At 33.7% G+C, this 17,901-nt stretch overlaps 2 protein-coding genes and 1 long non-coding RNA gene across 5 annotated transcripts; 2 read left to right on the top strand and 1 right to left on the bottom strand.

Annotated features, from left to right (window-relative positions):
* The first annotated feature begins 908 nt into the window (after window positions 1-908).
* LOC128175085 (uncharacterized) lies at window positions 909-8,183 on the top strand. The gene is made up of 3 exons (XR_008242632.1): window positions 909-1,040; window positions 6,750-6,896; window positions 7,577-8,183. It is a non-coding gene; the product is annotated as an uncharacterized LOC128175085 (long non-coding RNA).
* Window positions 8,184-8,191: 8 nt separating this feature from the next.
* On the bottom strand, window positions 8,192-10,046 carry LOC128175084 (ARL14 effector protein-like). The gene is made up of 3 exons (XM_052840497.1): window positions 9,888-10,046; window positions 9,103-9,218; window positions 8,192-8,693 (listed from the first exon to the last, which is right to left on the bottom strand). The coding sequence occupies exons 1-3, from the start codon at window positions 9,990-9,992 to the stop codon at window positions 8,456-8,458; spliced, it is 459 nt and encodes a 152-aa protein (XP_052696457.1). The 5' UTR covers window positions 9,993-10,046; the 3' UTR covers window positions 8,192-8,455.
* A 119-nt stretch (window positions 10,047-10,165) lies between these two features.
* Window positions 10,166-15,375, top strand: LOC128175083 (uncharacterized). 3 transcript variants are annotated; one of them, XM_052840494.1, is made up of 3 exons: window positions 10,166-10,290; window positions 12,429-12,495; window positions 12,884-15,375. In XM_052840494.1, the coding sequence occupies exon 3, from the start codon at window positions 12,888-12,890 to the stop codon at window positions 13,953-13,955; it is 1,068 nt and encodes a 355-aa protein (XP_052696454.1). In that variant the 5' UTR covers window positions 10,166-10,290; window positions 12,429-12,495; window positions 12,884-12,887; the 3' UTR covers window positions 13,956-15,375. The 3 variants fall into 3 exon arrangements, with proteins under 3 accessions (XP_052696454.1, XP_052696456.1, XP_052696455.1); XM_052840495.1 differs by lacking the exon at window positions 10,166-10,290 and adding an exon at window positions 12,148-12,303; XM_052840496.1 differs by lacking the exon at window positions 12,429-12,495 and having other exon boundaries at window positions 10,172-10,290.
* The last annotated feature ends 2,526 nt before the right edge of the window (window positions 15,376-17,901 follow it).

The following is a 17,901-nucleotide window of genomic DNA, read 5'->3' as shown; positions in this document are numbered from 1 at the left end:
TCAAAGAAATGTATGAAAAAAGAATCTCAGAATTTAATTACAAACTCCTTCATGGTATATTGAACAATAATGTAAGTGTCAGTAAATGGAACAAAACTGTCTCTCCATTGTGCGAAGTGTGCAATGTTAACGAGGATATAAAACACCTTTTGTATGATTGCAAAATTGTCAAACATGTCTGGGAGATAATAAGCATTTACTTAAAATTTGAAGTCACATGGAAAATTGTTGTACTAGGTTTTTACAATGAAATTAGCGAGAAAACTTCTTTTTTGAATAACTTTTTATCTTTCATTAGTTTTACAATATATAAATATAAAATGAAATGTAGAATTCAGAAAGAAGGAATATGTGAGCGAGACCTAAGGCACAAGCTTAAAAATACTCTTTTTCTCCAGAATGTAATTATCACCAGTATTGGTAAAAATAAAAACGATTTTTACAAAAATGTTGGAAACTTTCTATAGCTTCAAAACAGTACATGATGTACCATATGCATATTTTTGATATATGATACAGTAATACGATGTATGTTTATGATGAATACTTATTATTATAATCATTGTATAATGGATTTATATATATACAATAGTATTTTTTTCATGTATGTAAAACTACGCTTATTACACAGAAGATATATTCATACGTTAAAATATATAAAAGATAAAAAAAAAATGTATGAAGCAATACAAATAATGGACAAATAAAAAAAAACCACAAACATGCTTCATATTTTCCAGTTATTTTGTGGTATTAAATTAATCGTGGTTATTATGCCATTTTTAAATTCTATTTTTGTGGTAGATTCTAAAGAAAAAATAGCGGGAATCAATCGAACACGCCCCCACACAATACACGCCGTGAGGCCATAACTCACGTAAATACAGGGATCTGTTGGGGTTGCAGCTGCTAACAGCCGGTTTGTTCACAAATTAACACTAAGTAAAGAACACCTATTTATCTCCCCATTATCACAATTCCCCTCAGATTCTCCTGATGTTTGTAGAGTTGACACGGAATCTTATTCTTCTACAAAGACGGTATGAATTTTTCATTCATTATTTGGGCTTTTTGTAATTTACATTTAATTAATTTATTAAATCTTTTCAAAAGATCTTATATCTAAAGATTTATTACGAACTTCTCCCATCTCAAATCAGTTCACGTACTTCTCTAAAGTTGATATACTTTATTGAAAACTGGATAGTTATCTAACCTTACTCTTAAAAGATGTACATGACGTACCCCGAATCACAGTTAGCTGTTGTTCAGTGCATATAATTATTTGGAGCTATAACATATCAATAAGATGCAGGTTTATGTAGATTTTTCTTGTCTTTTTTTCATATTAATAAAAAAATCAAAATTTGTTTTTTTCTCACGGTAGAGTCAATTATAAACCTGTAGAAAAAGGTTAGTCACTTTTTTCCCGTTCATATGATTAACACAACTTGTCAAGGGAGACAATACATCTCGATCACAGTGTGCTGTAAACGTGCTTTGTAAATATCCTATATGATCTCTTCCGAAAAATGTAGATAAAAAACTTTACAGTGTGTAATGAAGGGTAGGTCGTTCGCTGACCCCGACTTACAATTTTTATTTATCTTGACACTTTAGGTTATCTTAGCTTTCTAAACTTAGCTTTCTTAAGTTTGACACTTTTATAAGTTAAATGTATCTTAGTTTCTAACCTTTGACACTCTAGGTTATCTTAGTTTGTAACCTTTGACACTTTAGGCTATCTTAGCTTTCTAACCTTTGACACTTTAGATTATCTTAGCTTTCTAACCTTTGACACTTTAGATTATCTTAGCTTTCTAACCTTTGACACTTTAGGCTATCTTAGCTTTCTAACCTTTGACACTTTAGGTTATCTTAGTTTGTAACCTTTGATACTTTAGGTTATCTTCGCTTTCTAACCTTTAACACTTTAGGTTATCTTAGTTTGTAACCTTTGATACTTTAGGTTATCTTCGCTTTCTAACCTTTGACACTTTAGGCTATCTTAGCTTTCTAACCTTTGACACTTTAGGTTATCTTCGCTTTCTAACCTTTGACACTTTAGATTATCTTAGCTTTCTAACCTTTGACACTTTAGGTTATCTTAGCTTTCTAACCTTTGACACTTTAGGCTATCTTCGCTTTCTAACCTTTGACACTTTAGGCTATCTTAGCTTTCTAACCTTTGATACTTGAGGTTATCTTCGCTTTCTAACCTTTGACACTTTAGGTTATCTTCGCTTTCTAACCTTTGACACTTTAGGTTATCTTAGCTTTCTAACCTTTGACACTTTAGGTTATCTTCGCTTTCTAACCTTTGACACTTTAGGCTATCTTAGCTTTCTAACCTTTGACACTTAAGGTTATCTTAGCTTTCTAACCTTTGACACTTTAGGTTATCTTAGCTTTCTAACCTTTGACACTTTAGGCTATCTTCGCTTTCTAACCTTTGACACTTTAGGTTATCTTCGCTTTCTAACCTTTGACACTTTAGATTATCTTAGCTTTCTAACCTTTGACACTTTAGATTATCTTAGCTTTCTAACCTTTGACACTTTAGGTTATCTTAGCTTTCTAACCTTTGACACTTTAGGCTATCTTCGCTTTCTAACCTTTGACACTTAAGGCTATCTTAGCTTTCTAAACCTTTGACACTTGAGGTTATCTTCGCTTTCTAACCTTTGACACTTTAGGTTATCTTAGCTTTAGGTTATCTTCGCTTTCTAACCTTTGACACTTTAGGCTATCTTAGTTTGTAACCTTTGACACTTTAGGTTATCTTAGCTTTCTAACCTTTGACACTTTAGGCTATCTTAGCTTTCTAACCTTTGACACTTTAGGTTATCTTCGCTTTCTAACCTTTGACTCTTTAGATTATCTTAGCTTTCTAACCTTTGACACTTTAGGCTATCTTAGCTTTCTAACCTTTGACACTTTAGGTTATCTTAGCTTTCTAACCTTTGACACTTTAGGTTATCTTAGCTTTCTAACCTTTGACACTTTAGGCTATCTTCGCTTTCTAACCTTTGACACTTTAGGTTATCTTCGCTTTCTAACCTTTGACACTTTAGATTATCTTAGCTTTCTAACCTTTGACACTTTAGGTTATCTTAGCTTTCTAACCTTTGACACTTTAGGCTATCTTCGCTTTCTAACCTTTGACACTTTAGGCTTTCTTAGCTTTCTAACCTTTGATACTTGAGGTTATCTTTGCTTTCTAACCTTTGACACTTTAGGTTATCTTCGCTTTCTAACCTTTGACACTTTAGGTTATCTTCGCTTTCTAACTTTTGACACTTTAGGTTATCTTCGCTTTCTAACCTTTGACACTTTAGGCTATCTTAGTTTGTAACCTTTGACACTTTAGGTTATCTTAGCTTTCTAACCTTTGACACTTTAGGCTATCTTAGCTTTCTAACCTTTGACACTTTAGGTTATCTTCGCTTTCTAACCTTTGACACTTTAGGCTATCTTAGCTTTCTAACCTTTGACACTTTAGATTATCTTAGCTTTCTAACCTTTGACACTTTAGGTTATCTTCGCTTTCTAACCTTTGACACTTTAGGTTATCTTAGCTTTCTAACCTTTGACACTTTAAATTATCTTTGCTTTCTAACCTTTGACACTTTAGGTTATCTTCGCTTTCTAACCTTTGACACTTTAGGTTATCTTCGCTTTCTAACCTTTGACACTTTAGGTTATCTTCGCTTTCTAACCTTTGACACTTTAGGCTATCTTAGTTTGTAACCTTTGACACTTTAGGTTATCTTAGCTTTCTAACCTTTGACACTTTAGGCTATCTTAGCTTTCTAACCTTTGACACTTTAGGTTATCTTCGCTTTCTAACCTTTGACTCTTTAGATTATCTTAGCTTTCTAACCTTTGACACTTTAGGCTATCTTAGCTTTCTAACCTTTGACACTTAAGGTTATCTTAGCTTTCTAACCTTTGACACTTTAGGTTATCTTAGCTTTCTAACCTTTGACACTTTAGGCTATCTTCGCTTTCTAACCTTTGACACTTTAGGTTATCTTCGCTTTCTAACCTTTGACACTTTAGATTATCTTAGCTTTCTAACCTTTGACACTTTAGATTATCTTAGCTTTCTAACCTTTGACACTTTAGGTTATCTTAGCTTTCTAACCTTTGACACTTTAGGCTATCTTCGCTTTCTAACCTTTGACACTTAAGGCTATCTTAGCTTTCTAAACCTTTGACACTTGAGGTTATCTTCGCTTTCTAACCTTTGACACTTTAGGTTATCTTAGCTTTAGGTTATCTTCGCTTTCTAACCTTTGACACTTTAGGCTATCTTAGTTTGTAACCTTTGACACTTTAGGTTATCTTAGCTTTCTAACCTTTGACACTTTAGGCTATCTTAGCTTTCTAACCTTTGACACTTTAGGTTATCTTCGCTTTCTAACCTTTGACTCTTTAGATTATCTTAGCTTTCTAACCTTTGACACTTTAGGCTATCTTAGCTTTCTAACCTTTGACACTTTAGGTTATCTTAGCTTTCTAACCTTTGACACTTTAGGTTATCTTAGCTTTCTAACCTTTGACACTTTAGGCTATCTTCGCTTTCTAACCTTTGACACTTTAGGTTATCTTCGCTTTCTAACCTTTGACACTTTAGATTATCTTAGCTTTCTAACCTTTGACACTTTAGGTTATCTTAGCTTTCTAACCTTTGACACTTTAGGCTATCTTCGCTTTCTAACCTTTGACACTTTAGGCTTTCTTAGCTTTCTAACCTTTGATACTTGAGGTTATCTTTGCTTTCTAACCTTTGACACTTTAGGTTATCTTCGCTTTCTAACCTTTGACACTTTAGGTTATCTTCGCTTTCTAACTTTTGACACTTTAGGTTATCTTCGCTTTCTAACCTTTGACACTTTAGGCTATCTTAGTTTGTAACCTTTGACACTTTAGGTTATCTTAGCTTTCTAACCTTTGACACTTTAGGCTATCTTAGCTTTCTAACCTTTGACACTTTAGGTTATCTTCGCTTTCTAACCTTTGACACTTTAGGCTATCTTAGCTTTCTAACCTTTGACACTTTAGATTATCTTAGCTTTCTAACCTTTGACACTTTAGGTTATCTTCGCTTTCTAACCTTTGACACTTTAGGTTATCTTAGCTTTCTAACCTTTGACACTTTAAATTATCTTTGCTTTCTAACCTTTGACACTTTAGGTTATCTTCGCTTTCTAACCTTTGACACTTTAGGTTATCTTCGCTTTCTAACCTTTGACACTTTAGGTTATCTTCGCTTTCTAACCTTTGACACTTTAGGCTATCTTAGTTTGTAACCTTTGACACTTTAGGTTATCTTAGCTTTCTAACCTTTGACACTTTAGGCTATCTTAGCTTTCTAACCTTTGACACTTTAGGTTATCTTCGCTTTCTAACCTTTGACACTTGAGGTTATCTTCGCTTTCTAACCTTTGACACTTTAGGCTATCTTAGCTTTCTAACCTTTGACACTTTAGGTTATCTTAGCTTTCTAACCTTTGACACTTTAGATTATCTTAGCTTTCTAACCTTTGACACTTTAGGTTATCTTAGCTTTCTAACCTTTGACACTTTAGGTTATCTTCGCTTTCTAACCTTTGACACCTTAGATTATCTTAGCTTTCTAACCTTTGACACTTTAGGCTATCTTAGCTTTCTAACCTTTGACACTTTAGGTTATCTTAGCTTTCTAACCTTTGACACTTTAGATTATCTTAGCTTTCTAACCTTTGACACTTTAGGTTATCTTCGCTTTCTAACCTTTGACACTTTAGATTATCTTAGCTTTCTAACCTTTGACACTTTAGATTATCTTAGCTTTCTAACCTTTGACACTTTAGGTTATCTTAGCTTTCTAACCTTTGACACTTTAGGTTATCTTAGCTTTCTAACCTTTGACACTTTAGGCTATCTTCGCTTTCTAACCTTTGACACTTTAGGCTATCTTAGCTTTCTAAACCTTTGACACTTGAGGTTATCTTCGCTTTCTAACCTTTGACACTTTAGGTTATCTTAGCTTTCTAACCTTTGACACTTTAGGTTATCTTCGCTTTATAACCTTTGACACTTTAGATTATCTTAGCTTTCTAACCTTTGACACTTTAGGCTATCTTCGCTTTCTAACCTTTGACACTTTAGGTTATCTTAGCTTTCTAACCTTTGACACTTTAGGCTATCTTCGCTTTCTAACCTTTGACACTTTAGGCTATCTTAGCTTTCTAAACCTTTGACACTTGAGGTTATCTTCGCTTTCTAACCTTTGACACTTTAGGTTATCTTCGCTTTCTAACCTTTGACACTTTAGGTTATCTTAGCTTTCTAACCTTTGACACTTGAGGTTATCTTCGCTTTCTAACCTTTGACACTTTAGGTTATCTTCGCTTTCCAACCTTTGACACTTTAGGCTATCTTAGTTTGTAACCTTTGACACTTTAGGTTATCTTAGCTTTCTAACCTTTGACACTTTAGATTATCTTAGCTTTCTAACCTTTGACACTTTAGGTTATCTTCGCTTTCTAACCTTTGACACTTTAGGTTATCTTCGCTTTCTAACCTTTGACACTTTAGGTTATCTTAGTTTGTAACCTTTGATACTTTAGGTTATCTTCGCTTTCTAACCTTTGACACTTTAGGTTATCTTCGCTTTCTAACCTTTGACACTTTAGGTTATCTTCGCCATCTAACCTTTGACACTTTAGGTTATCTTCGCTTTCTAACCTTTGACACTTTAGGTTATCTTCGCTTTCTAAACTGACTGCAGAGGACGCCACTGCTGTAAATGATGGAGTTCAGAGGTCAAACTTTGCTGTTTGTGGTCTTGTTCATGTTCATCTCAAATGTGGAAGCCAACAACAACAGCACATCCAACCAAACAACAAGTAAGTAGCAGCACATCCAAGAAATGAAGTAGCAGCCAACAAGACAGCATACAAATAGATGCACACATCCAACCTGCATTATTAGCTACACAGCAAAGAAAATAGCATACACCAACTAGACAGCAAAGAAAATAGCACAGTAAGCATACAGCTAAACAATTAGAAAGCAAAAGCAAACACCAACTAAACAGACGTCAATCAACCTGATGGCACAGAACCAGAACTATAGCATTCATCCAAACACTGTAACAACACAGGTGTAAAAATCTATAAAATATCCATTCAAACAACAATATACTTTATATCTATCCTATCATAATTAAAATATATATACATCTAATATAACTATCGAAGATATCACATTAACCTGAATAGCACACACATCGATCTACACATCGAAAGAACCACAAGATAGAATCCAAACAAATAACAATCACAAACTTCATGATTATTTCAATCTAATTTCATTCAAAATTTTCAACCATTCTATTTCTTGAGGGCCAGAATATTACTAATTTTAAATCTGCATGCACACCATGTATACGTGTAACTATAGAACTTAATTTCTGAATTCTTATAAAGTATTGCTTTTAATCAGATTCCTAACTTAATCCCCAAACATTTACACAATACATAAAAGATGGAGCAATATAAATTGACAGAGTTTTGTTTTCAATCAGTAGTGCCAGATGACCACGGAAGCAACCCACACAATGATGCATCATGGACAGTGGCCGTTTCCTTGACTACATTCCTCTGTGCTGCCGTTTTGATAAAAATATTCTAGAATGCTCACATACAGACATGTATCAATGCAAGGTTTTATGTTTTAGTTCTCCACTGTTTGAAGCTTTATGTGTTATAATAGATCTCTACTGTTTGAAGTATATGTTGTGTTGATCTTAGTGAATGTTTTATTATTTGGTTCTTCAGCTGTAGTCTTGGTCACTTAAGTAATATCTTATAGAGCAGCCATTGTTAATAAAAGAGATAATACAGTCCAATTGTTTCAATACAGCAATTGTCATTGAAGTGGAAAAAAGATGGATAACAAGTCTTGCTTTGCAAGACATTCATTTATGCTGTTTTCAACAAAGAGGTTGTTCATGTACTCAGTTATATTTTGTATGATATACTTTACTTTTAAATAATTGTACATGTACTAAAGATTTTCTTCATATAATTATACTTATCTTAAAAATGACTGACATTCAGGTTTAATGTATGTGAATTTGTTCTTATTTTTTGTAACTCATGTAAAAAATAATCAATAAAGAAATTGATAACAAACAACATGATGTTGATTTATGATTGTATTGAAGAATGCTTCAAATGTTACAGACATTGTACAACCAGTGGCCATTTTGAAATACATTGTTCACAAAAACAAATGCATGAAAATTCACATCAGGCATCTACCTTAAAGTGATTCCTGTACTCCTCTGTAGATAAAATTCCTCTCAACAGATCTTCAATTTGTGAGCCATTTCAAAGAGCGCCAGCTTTCTTTGCGTCCTTCTAGCTGCCATTTTGACTTGAGGTTCAGAGCTTTGTGTACATCACCACTTGTTCTGATTTTCAAGCTGCGGCCATTTCAGTATCAGATTTGTCCCTTCAACTTCCACATGTTCGTAGATCCACTTCCTGCCACATCGACACTCAGCGCCACACTTTTGGGAGCCACATTTGGGGCACGGGAAGTGGCAGCCCTTACAGGACAGGTCCAGGCAGTCACACAGGTCCTGGCTGTTGTCCAACAGGATCCCGTTCTCATCATACACCTGGTTCTTCTTAATGCTGAAGAAAACAGCAACCTCCACTTATTTATCATATCACTGCATACAGTCAAACCCTGATACAGCGAATACGTTTATAACAAATTCACACTTAGTTATCACATCACTGCATACAGTCAAACCCTGATACAGCGAATACGCTTATAACAAATTCACACTTGCAGGGAAATCGCTTTCATTCTCCTTATTAAAAACATGAACTATAAGTCTATCAAATATTTAAATTATGTTAATAAGATTCAAAATCATAAGTCCCTAGTGTTAGGCTAAAACTTTATCTTACTGTAGATGTCAAAAATCATACATGAGGAATAGAGTTCATGATAAGTCATTAAAAAAACCTTTTATTAAATTCCCTATATAAAATAAAAAGAAAATTGAATCTCTGTGGTAACTAGTAAATGACTTACTTTTCTCTGTAGATACGTCTATTCATCTTCCTCATCTCCCGAGCACTTCTTTCTGGATCAAAATCTTCCATGAATTTTCCTGGATTTTTAAATTGTAACATTCTCAGGTGTTTACTCTGCAAGAATAAATGGGTAGGAAAACTTAATGGTACACAAATTATGGTATTAAAGGAGTCAAATTACCAACACAAACTCATATGATTCAAATTCACATACTTTGCATAATGGCTATTTGGCTTCCTAAGGCAACAAAAAGCTATAATATTCAAATTAAGATACAGATCATATTTGTTCACAAAAAATATTGCTTATGGGAAGCTGAGGGAACCAAAACCTCTTGGCTAGCAAAGATAGCAATTTCCACACAAGAAGACCTGTCCAAATATTCATTGATGGTGTCAGTCCATTTGATATTCGAAGACAAGCCGGACATCCCCAAAGATTAATTAATGAGTCTCTGGTATAAAAGTAATAATGCAGTCAAAATAAACAATATATATTTCGATATATGCATATGTATGATAGATAATACATCTATACATATAAACTAGTTGGGGCACTATATACATATGATATAGACCGTGAATATCGGCCCGGGTAGTTCAGTGGTAAAGCTTCTGACTAGAATTGCAGGGGTCCTGGGTTCGATTCCCGGTCCAGCCATATGTTTTCATTATATGTATATGCTCATTCCTTCTACACGAGTATACAATTTTCGAATTTCCTCGACACTTTATAAATAGGAGAAGTTCTGTAGACTAATGCAAATACATAGAAACTTTTACCGATGATTCTTCGTGTCTTCCGTCATTCGAGTTGGAATTCTCATCATCTGTAGACTTTCTAGAGAACGCATTCGATCGCAACCTTCTTGCATCTTCTTCTTCCATTTTCTCTGAATTTTTACTGATTTTTACGTTTTTACCGGAAGTTCAATTTTATCATCTGTTTTGATAACTCGTACATGAATTTCAAATTATCTTTCACGTTAAAGCAGGGACGTATATACTATGGTATGATACTATGGTATATACATCCCTGGTTAAAGATATGATTAATTTGATTTGGAATTCATGAAAAAAATGATTTTTTTCTCCAAACCTTTTTTCCCCATCTGAGTTTATTAAATCCGGAATTTTTTCGTCTCATCGTAAACTGGTTCTCCAAATAACCCCCACCATCTGTCAGGTAAACACACATATGTCAAAACAAAACTTTTTGCATTATTGTAGAAATTTTATTGCAGCAGTTTTTCATTTCATGTCTTTTAGTATACTCTAGATTCAAAATATGTTTGTGATATTTGCATCATGCAAATGAAAGAACTGTAAATTATGTGTGTAAGAATGCGGACTTGTCTGTTTACATTTTTCTGTAGTTAAAATTATATAGACTGTTATGGAGGCATATCTCTGCTCCTTGTGTGCAAGTTATTTTTCTATTAATTATGTCGACATGCAGGATAAAGATGTTGACATGCAAAATAGTTATGTCAACATGCAACATAACTATGTTGACATGCAAGAAAACTGCAATCATATAAAAGTTACAAAAAATCTCAAAAAATCGCCAACGTGTGACATCCAAGAAGCTAGATACGCTATTGATGTCTACATGCATCTTATTTATGTTAACATGCAATTTCTTTATGTCAACATGCAACTTTTCTATGTCGACATGCAACTTAGTTATGTTAACATGCAGGATAAATATTGTGACCTTCAACATATTTATGTCGACATGCAGTTTTTAAGTTGCATGTCAACATATTTATCTCGCATATAAACATAACTAAGTTGCATTTCAACATATTTATCTCGCATGTCAACATAAGTAAGTTGCAAGTTGACATAAATAAGTTGCATGTCAACATAAATAAGCTGCATGTTGACATAAATAAGTTCAACTTGAATGTCAGAATATTTATCTTGCATGTTTACATAAATAAGCTGCATGTCGACATAAAAAAGTAGCATCTTGGATGTCACAGGTGGGTGATTTTTGAGATTTTTTGATATTTTGTATAATTCGTATCTGATTGCAATTTTCTTGCACGTCAACAGTTATGTTGCATGTTGACATAATTATCTTGCATGTCAACATATTTATCTTGCATGTCGACATATTTGATAGAAAAATAACTTGCACACAAGGGGCAGAAATATTCCACCATAGACTGTAAACACTTAGATAAAGTTGTCATTCAAGCCATGCATTGACATAAGCAAAAATACACGGTTGTAAATTTTCTTACATAGCTTTGAGATCTGATATATTATGTTAAACAAATTGAAGACCCTCATTTTTTCAAGTGTAATTAATTCATATATCATGGTCAAACATCTTATACACTAGTGAAGAACATTCAGATTGTTATGGGCTAAATTTTTTTGTATAGCTAAATATGAGATCTGATTTAATCAGTTTTATACATCATGGTCATAATATAAATTGTATATTTTTTTCTTTTTGGTATTATATCCCACCACATGCATAACACTGTAACAAATCTCTCAATCACTTAAAGTAAATAATTTTTATAACAACAAAAGGCCAAAAACAAAAACCTCAAATGGTAGTTGTCCCAAGCATGTATAGTATATAGAACCGTTTTAACAAGAGCTTGGACTTTCGGTAGATACGTTTATATTTAGTTTGCTCATCAAAACAACCTGTCAAACATTGACCTCCTTTCTTCATATTCTCTAAGAGAACCTCATTAATATCCATAGACTGTCAAAACCGTTGCTCTGCTATGTGAAACTGATCCTGTTTCAGTGAAATATACATCCCTGGATGAAGTCAGACGAGAGTCATTGCGTTCAATGTATGCATATCTATTAGCCAATGGCTGGACATTTAACTATTAGTAGATCCCGCCTTCATCAAATCGGAGTTTATCACATTCTGCCCAAAGTCCAAGCTCTCGTTAAAATGGTTCTATGTCCATGGCTGTCCTAACTCCCCCACGCTGGTCTCCTAACAAAATTCAATCAAGTACAAAAAATTACTTTCAAGATTAGTTTCATTGACATGTACTTGTGGCAAACTTGATCTTAATTAATTCTGAAGTAGATGAATGGCTTTGTAAATGAACATCCTTTGGTAATCAACCATTTAACAGACAAAATATTGGTGCAAATTAAAAAGAAGAGACAAATGTTTTGATCCCGGGGGCATGTTGAAGAACATTGTTTAATAGTAAATAATTATTCCATGATTAAAGAGTAAAATCTTTTAGTCTTCATTGAAGTTTTCTACAGATTTATGTGAAAATAAGATGAAGATTAATGTTAATGTGTTCTAATTTTTAAATTTATTTATAGGCACAATCAGATATCAAGAGAAACAGGAAATCCCAGCCCCACTGATTTAACTCACATTTTAACTGATGTAAGCTATGTTATATACTGGTCTGGTAATGTACTACACTACACTACTCACACTAAGACATAATTCTCAGTGTCAAACAGAAAGCATCATACTGTTCCAAGTACAATTGGTAAAATGTGAATCATGATAATAAATAAAACAAACATTTATGAAGCATTTGACCTGATTTAAATTGAGGAGTGAATTTTCTATTTTTGCATGAATTGTCGTTGTTGTTTGCCATGTTAAATTTGCCTCAGAAAGTGTATTTTGTAGTAAACTCAATGTTATTCCACGGCCAAATCAGGCAAGAGCAACTCACTGTATTAATATATACTGTAAAAGTGCAAGTAAAGTAAACATTCATAGAATTGTAACTTTTTGAAGTTGTATTGTTCTCTGGTTTCAGATGGATGGGCTGGAGCATGGGCAATAACAATGTCAAAGGTCACAGCCTCTGGCCCACGCACTGCATGCCCAACCTAACGGAGCCCCACCTGGAGGGGGACGAGGATCCATTGGAAGACAACTCCGGCCAGCCTTCTGATGCCCTCCTACTGGACAATCTGATCACAAATAATGATTACAAAGAACTAGAAAAGTTCATTAACAATACAAATGTGGATGTCAATGTGGAATTAAATGAGAAGAAAGAAACAGCCCTGATTATAGCAGTCAAACTCAGCCATGTTGAGTGTGTCCAAGTGTTGCTGGCTGGAAAGTCGTGTTCCAAGAACTGTCTTAATGTCAATAATTGCTCAGCATTTGACGTGGCTTTGATAACTGCCTTTGATAATCGGTTGGAACCAAGACATTCCATCTGCTGGGAAATCATCAAGTTGTTGATGAAGGCTGATGCGGAACCGATCTGTAAGGACGCCATGATGTACACCGTTAGGACGGCATTTAAGTTTCAGGATGACAAATTTCTGCACATGCTCATTACTATGGCCCAGCAGTGCTCCAACTCAATTTTGTTTCACGAACTTCTCCTCAAAATACTGCATCGGCATCAACCGATCTATGTTGACCCCCTGGATCCAATCCTTATGAACATGTCTGATTTTAGTTTAAAACTTTTACGATGGGCCCCTTCCACAGATTTGGATTTCGTAATTCGCTCCCTATTTTATTACTTTGAATGTTACTGGAAGTCTCGACGGAAGAGAATGAGGACATTTTTCAAGTTGACAATGTATGCAATAGCGGCAGGCTGGGTTTATCAGACTTCCAATGTGTACCACATCTCCCGATCATGTCCCCACTTGGCCAAATGGCTGATCCAGCAGATGAAGACCCCGCCCACCCTGAGACACCTGTCACGTGTCTCATTCCGGCAGCACATTGTCTGTCCCGTGCCCGTGGCTATTGAGGGACTTCCGTACCCTGTGCCTGAATTGCTGAAGCGATACCTGCTGATGGAAGACGTGGACGCTCTGTGTAGCTTAGCCAACAGCAACATCAATCATGTCTCGTTCTGATTGGATCGCCCTGTGTAGCCTAGGCAACGTCAATATCAATGTCTTGTTCTGATTGGATCGCCCTGTGTAGCCTAGGCAACGTCAATATCAATGTCTTGTTCTGATTGGATCGCCCTGTGTAGCCTAGGCAACGTCAATATCAATAATGTCTTGTTCTGATTGGATCACCCTGTGTAGCCTAGGCAATGTCAATTTGGCCAGTTTTGTAAACACTAAGTTTACACTTTCAAATATTGGGAAAAGTAAATAAACTTTGCTTATTCTCATGAATAATTCATGCCCCATTTAACTTGTGTTTTTTTAACTTTTTGGAAGGAAATTTTAACCAGTTGCTTTAATACTTATTAAGGATGCTTTTATTAATACCAACATGTTTTTGCAAGAGTACCATTTTGATACTTCTAAAACTATAAAGCTTTGCTCTCTTGTTGGTGGATTGAGAATACGACCGGTAAATATTTTTACAAATGAGAAGAGAAAAGTTCAATGTGTTCGACCCAGCCAATAAGAAGGGATCTGATTTTTCTTGATGTCTGACGATGTATGCTGAATTAATCCTTTCATGTATTTTGGCTTCAAATGAAACAATTACTTATAAACATGTGAATTGTTCTTAATTATCATTTGTATTGAAGATCTACTGTACTTGTTTACATGGTGTAATGCCTTGTCTGTATAATTAATGTGTGTAATACTAATAATACAGCTATGTGTGGAATTGAAAATGGAGTTTGATCATGTTTAATCACCCCCCCCCCCCCCCCCCTTCCTTCCCATTATTCCTTGCCAATGCTGCATATATACAATTTATAACTCTAGTCTCACTGTCTATAATATTTTCTCCTTTCATTTTTGTATTTTACGTTATGGTTTTATTTCAATCAAGGAAAGTTTGTCTAATCTATTCTCTCTTGCATCCTCTGAAATATTTTTAAAGTGCAATTTCTGTGTATTTTTTAATTTATGATAAGATTTTTCATTGTTGCTATGGTGACTACCTCAAGGATGTTGATATCATCTTAAGGATTTTTCATTGCTATTTCGTGGATGATTTTTATCATTATCCCATACTTATTTCCTCTGTTTGATATACTGTATACAGAAACACCTTATGTCCATGCATGACAATAATCTCCGTCAGGACAAGTTATTTCCCCTTCATGTTTAATCATTACTTAACAAAGAAATAGGTATTTATACATTTGAGAAAAAACCCAAATTGTAATATGTCAAACATGCAAGACTCTTAAATTTAGAAAACATGTATTAATTTATCAGTTCAAATGAAAATTTGTGTAATTAAGGGTAAAGTGACCATTTATTTTAATAAAGTTACTGTTTTAAATTTAAAATTAAGAAGTCTAGAACATGTAATGTGTCAATCCATGTAAATGAACAATAATTAAATGACTCCATTCTACGACTGGGTTTTGTTTCTTAATTTTATCACATTGCAGTGGAGATGAAGGGGGTGTGCTGGTATTTATAGTCATCCAAAGTCAGTTAAAGTGCCCCAAAAATTTTCAAAAAACGGCTCAGAACAGATATCGCAAGAAATGTATAAATTTGGATAGAGCAATATCTGAATGACCAGAAAACACATATATGAGCTCTGGAAAATCAGATATTATATGTTTCAGACATATTTAACAAATCAAGTGTAATTTTAGAAGTGAATTACGTAACTTCATGGAATACTATACAAAATGTAAAATAAATTTTTATTGTAGCATTCAAAATATAATAGTGTTTTGAGTAATAATACTTGATGCAGATAGAGTAACTATCCAATTAAAAACCATAGTTCAATTGAAAATTGACTATCAATTCTAAAATAGTCCATTTACCACATAGTATCTGTAAGGTAAAAAGTAAAAAAATGTTGTCTTATAAGAAACTTATTTTATTTATTTTTTTTTAAAACTTACATACTAAATTCAACAGAGAATTATGCATCTCCTTTCATTTGTATACCTTTTACGAAGAGATTTTTAAGTTTTTGTTATGTTGAAACTCAGAGGAAATATTTTTTTTAGACATTTTTTTTTTGGTCTTCTTTGTAACGTAATTCACATTAATTCTTTAAAGTGCAAATCAATACGTTTTTTTATGATTAAACAGCAGTATTTTTACAAATAAAACTATGGGAAATAAAAAAAATATATTGCAATACCTATGCAAATGATAAAATATATCTCCAAAGTGTTATGATTGTTTCAAATCAGATTATGGCACATTTCACATATCTTGTTAAATATCAGGGAAATTCAAAAGCTGCATGTTCTTAAAGAACATAATAACTACTTACTTACAGATAATAAAGCAATATTTTCTTGTGTCCATATAAATTTGATGGGAATGGGCAATGAATTATATTTCAAAATAAGTCTGTAGAATAAAACAAGCAACGTAACGTAATTCACAAACGAAGTTGTAAGAGTCAATATGGAAATAAAAATAAAAAGTAAATAAAGTTAACTTATTGAAGGGATTTTAATAGTTAATCACACAAACTTTGAACTTTTCTTCATATATTTCAGAAAATTTAAGCATATTTCTAGTCTCTTCCTGCTATACTGGGTCGTTCAAAGAGCAAAGAATATCACTATTTCTCTGTACTAGGAATCCAAGTTTTGTCTGTCTGTTCGGGCATTTAAAGGACTTTTCCCCACCTATCATAACTGTGATATGATATCCCTGGTCTTATTCGATAATTATTTCAACATACAGTGTACTATAAACCATCGTACATGGTGGCAACATGCACGCATCTACTTGATACTTGCGTTCACCTAATCACCAACAATATAATTATATGTTCCAGTGCTTGCTTTCTGTAAAACTGTTGGTAGGGGTGTTACCCTCACTGCCTTGCCAAGGAACAGAGTTCATACAACAAGTTACCCACTCTTTGCAAGCCACATGGTACCAAATTGACGTTTTTGAAACTTGCGTCCCAGAAACATGATCTGCACGGCTATTACAACTCACAACCCCCCCTCCCCCACCCCGTGAAATAACAGCATAATAACCTCTTTTTTGCGATAGTTTTCTCTAACCTTTGGTCTTTTTTGTTCCCAGGATTTCTTTTAAAACTTTGCATATTTCATTCTAGTCATTGTATTAAATTAAAACAGTAGTTATGTTTGTTCGTGAATTACGTTACACTGTTGTAAATTACGTTACACTCTAATATAGACTTATACCTCATTTAAACACCAAACGAATCAATGTTTCATATTTATGATATCAAAGTTTAACCTTTATTCTTCATTCTCAATATAAAATTCCAATAACATCATTAAAAACCAAAAAGTTTTCTTCAGTCACAAATAAGCATAATCATTCTTCTGACGATTGCGTACACAACTGTAGTAGTCAAAATGGTTACCGCATGTACACTTTCTTTCTACAAGTGCGTGTATGTTAAGCGGTGTCAATGAATAAAGATTCATGGTGATTTTGCCCCCCTTTAGGATTATTTTACAATATAAAGTAAATCGGTCATAACGTAATTCACTGTAACGTAGTTCACAGTCTTGACTTTTAATCAGAATACGAAATAAAACTGTGGCAGTTAGAAGCATTGTGTATGTAGTAACAATGATAGGCATCGGTGTGTACATCAGTCTGGATAGTTGAAGTTTGTAGCATTCAGGAACTGTTTGCAAGATTGCGTAACGTAATTCACAATTTAATGTAAATATGGAAATTTTTCGAAATTTGTTATTCTTTTTTCAAAAATGGTATCTTTTGTTAGTGAGTCATAATTTTTTTCATATCTTTGTAACTTTGTGATCAGTTTTATCCATTTAACCTCATGGTAAACGCCTATTACAATTTCATTATTGATGCAAGAAAATCGTAATGTAATTCACAGCATTAAATGGGACACTCAAATTTTGGATTGTAATTTTTTCTTCGGCCAACAGGGAGAAATTTATAG

The sequence above is a fragment of the Crassostrea angulata genome, chromosome 3 (assembly GCF_025612915.1).
Source record: "Crassostrea angulata isolate pt1a10 chromosome 3, ASM2561291v2, whole genome shotgun sequence".
NCBI classification, from domain to species: Eukaryota; Metazoa; Mollusca; class Bivalvia; order Ostreida; family Ostreidae; genus Magallana; species Magallana angulata.
Note: the sequence above shows the minus strand (reverse complement) of the source record. Positions and strands in the feature narration are given on the sequence as shown.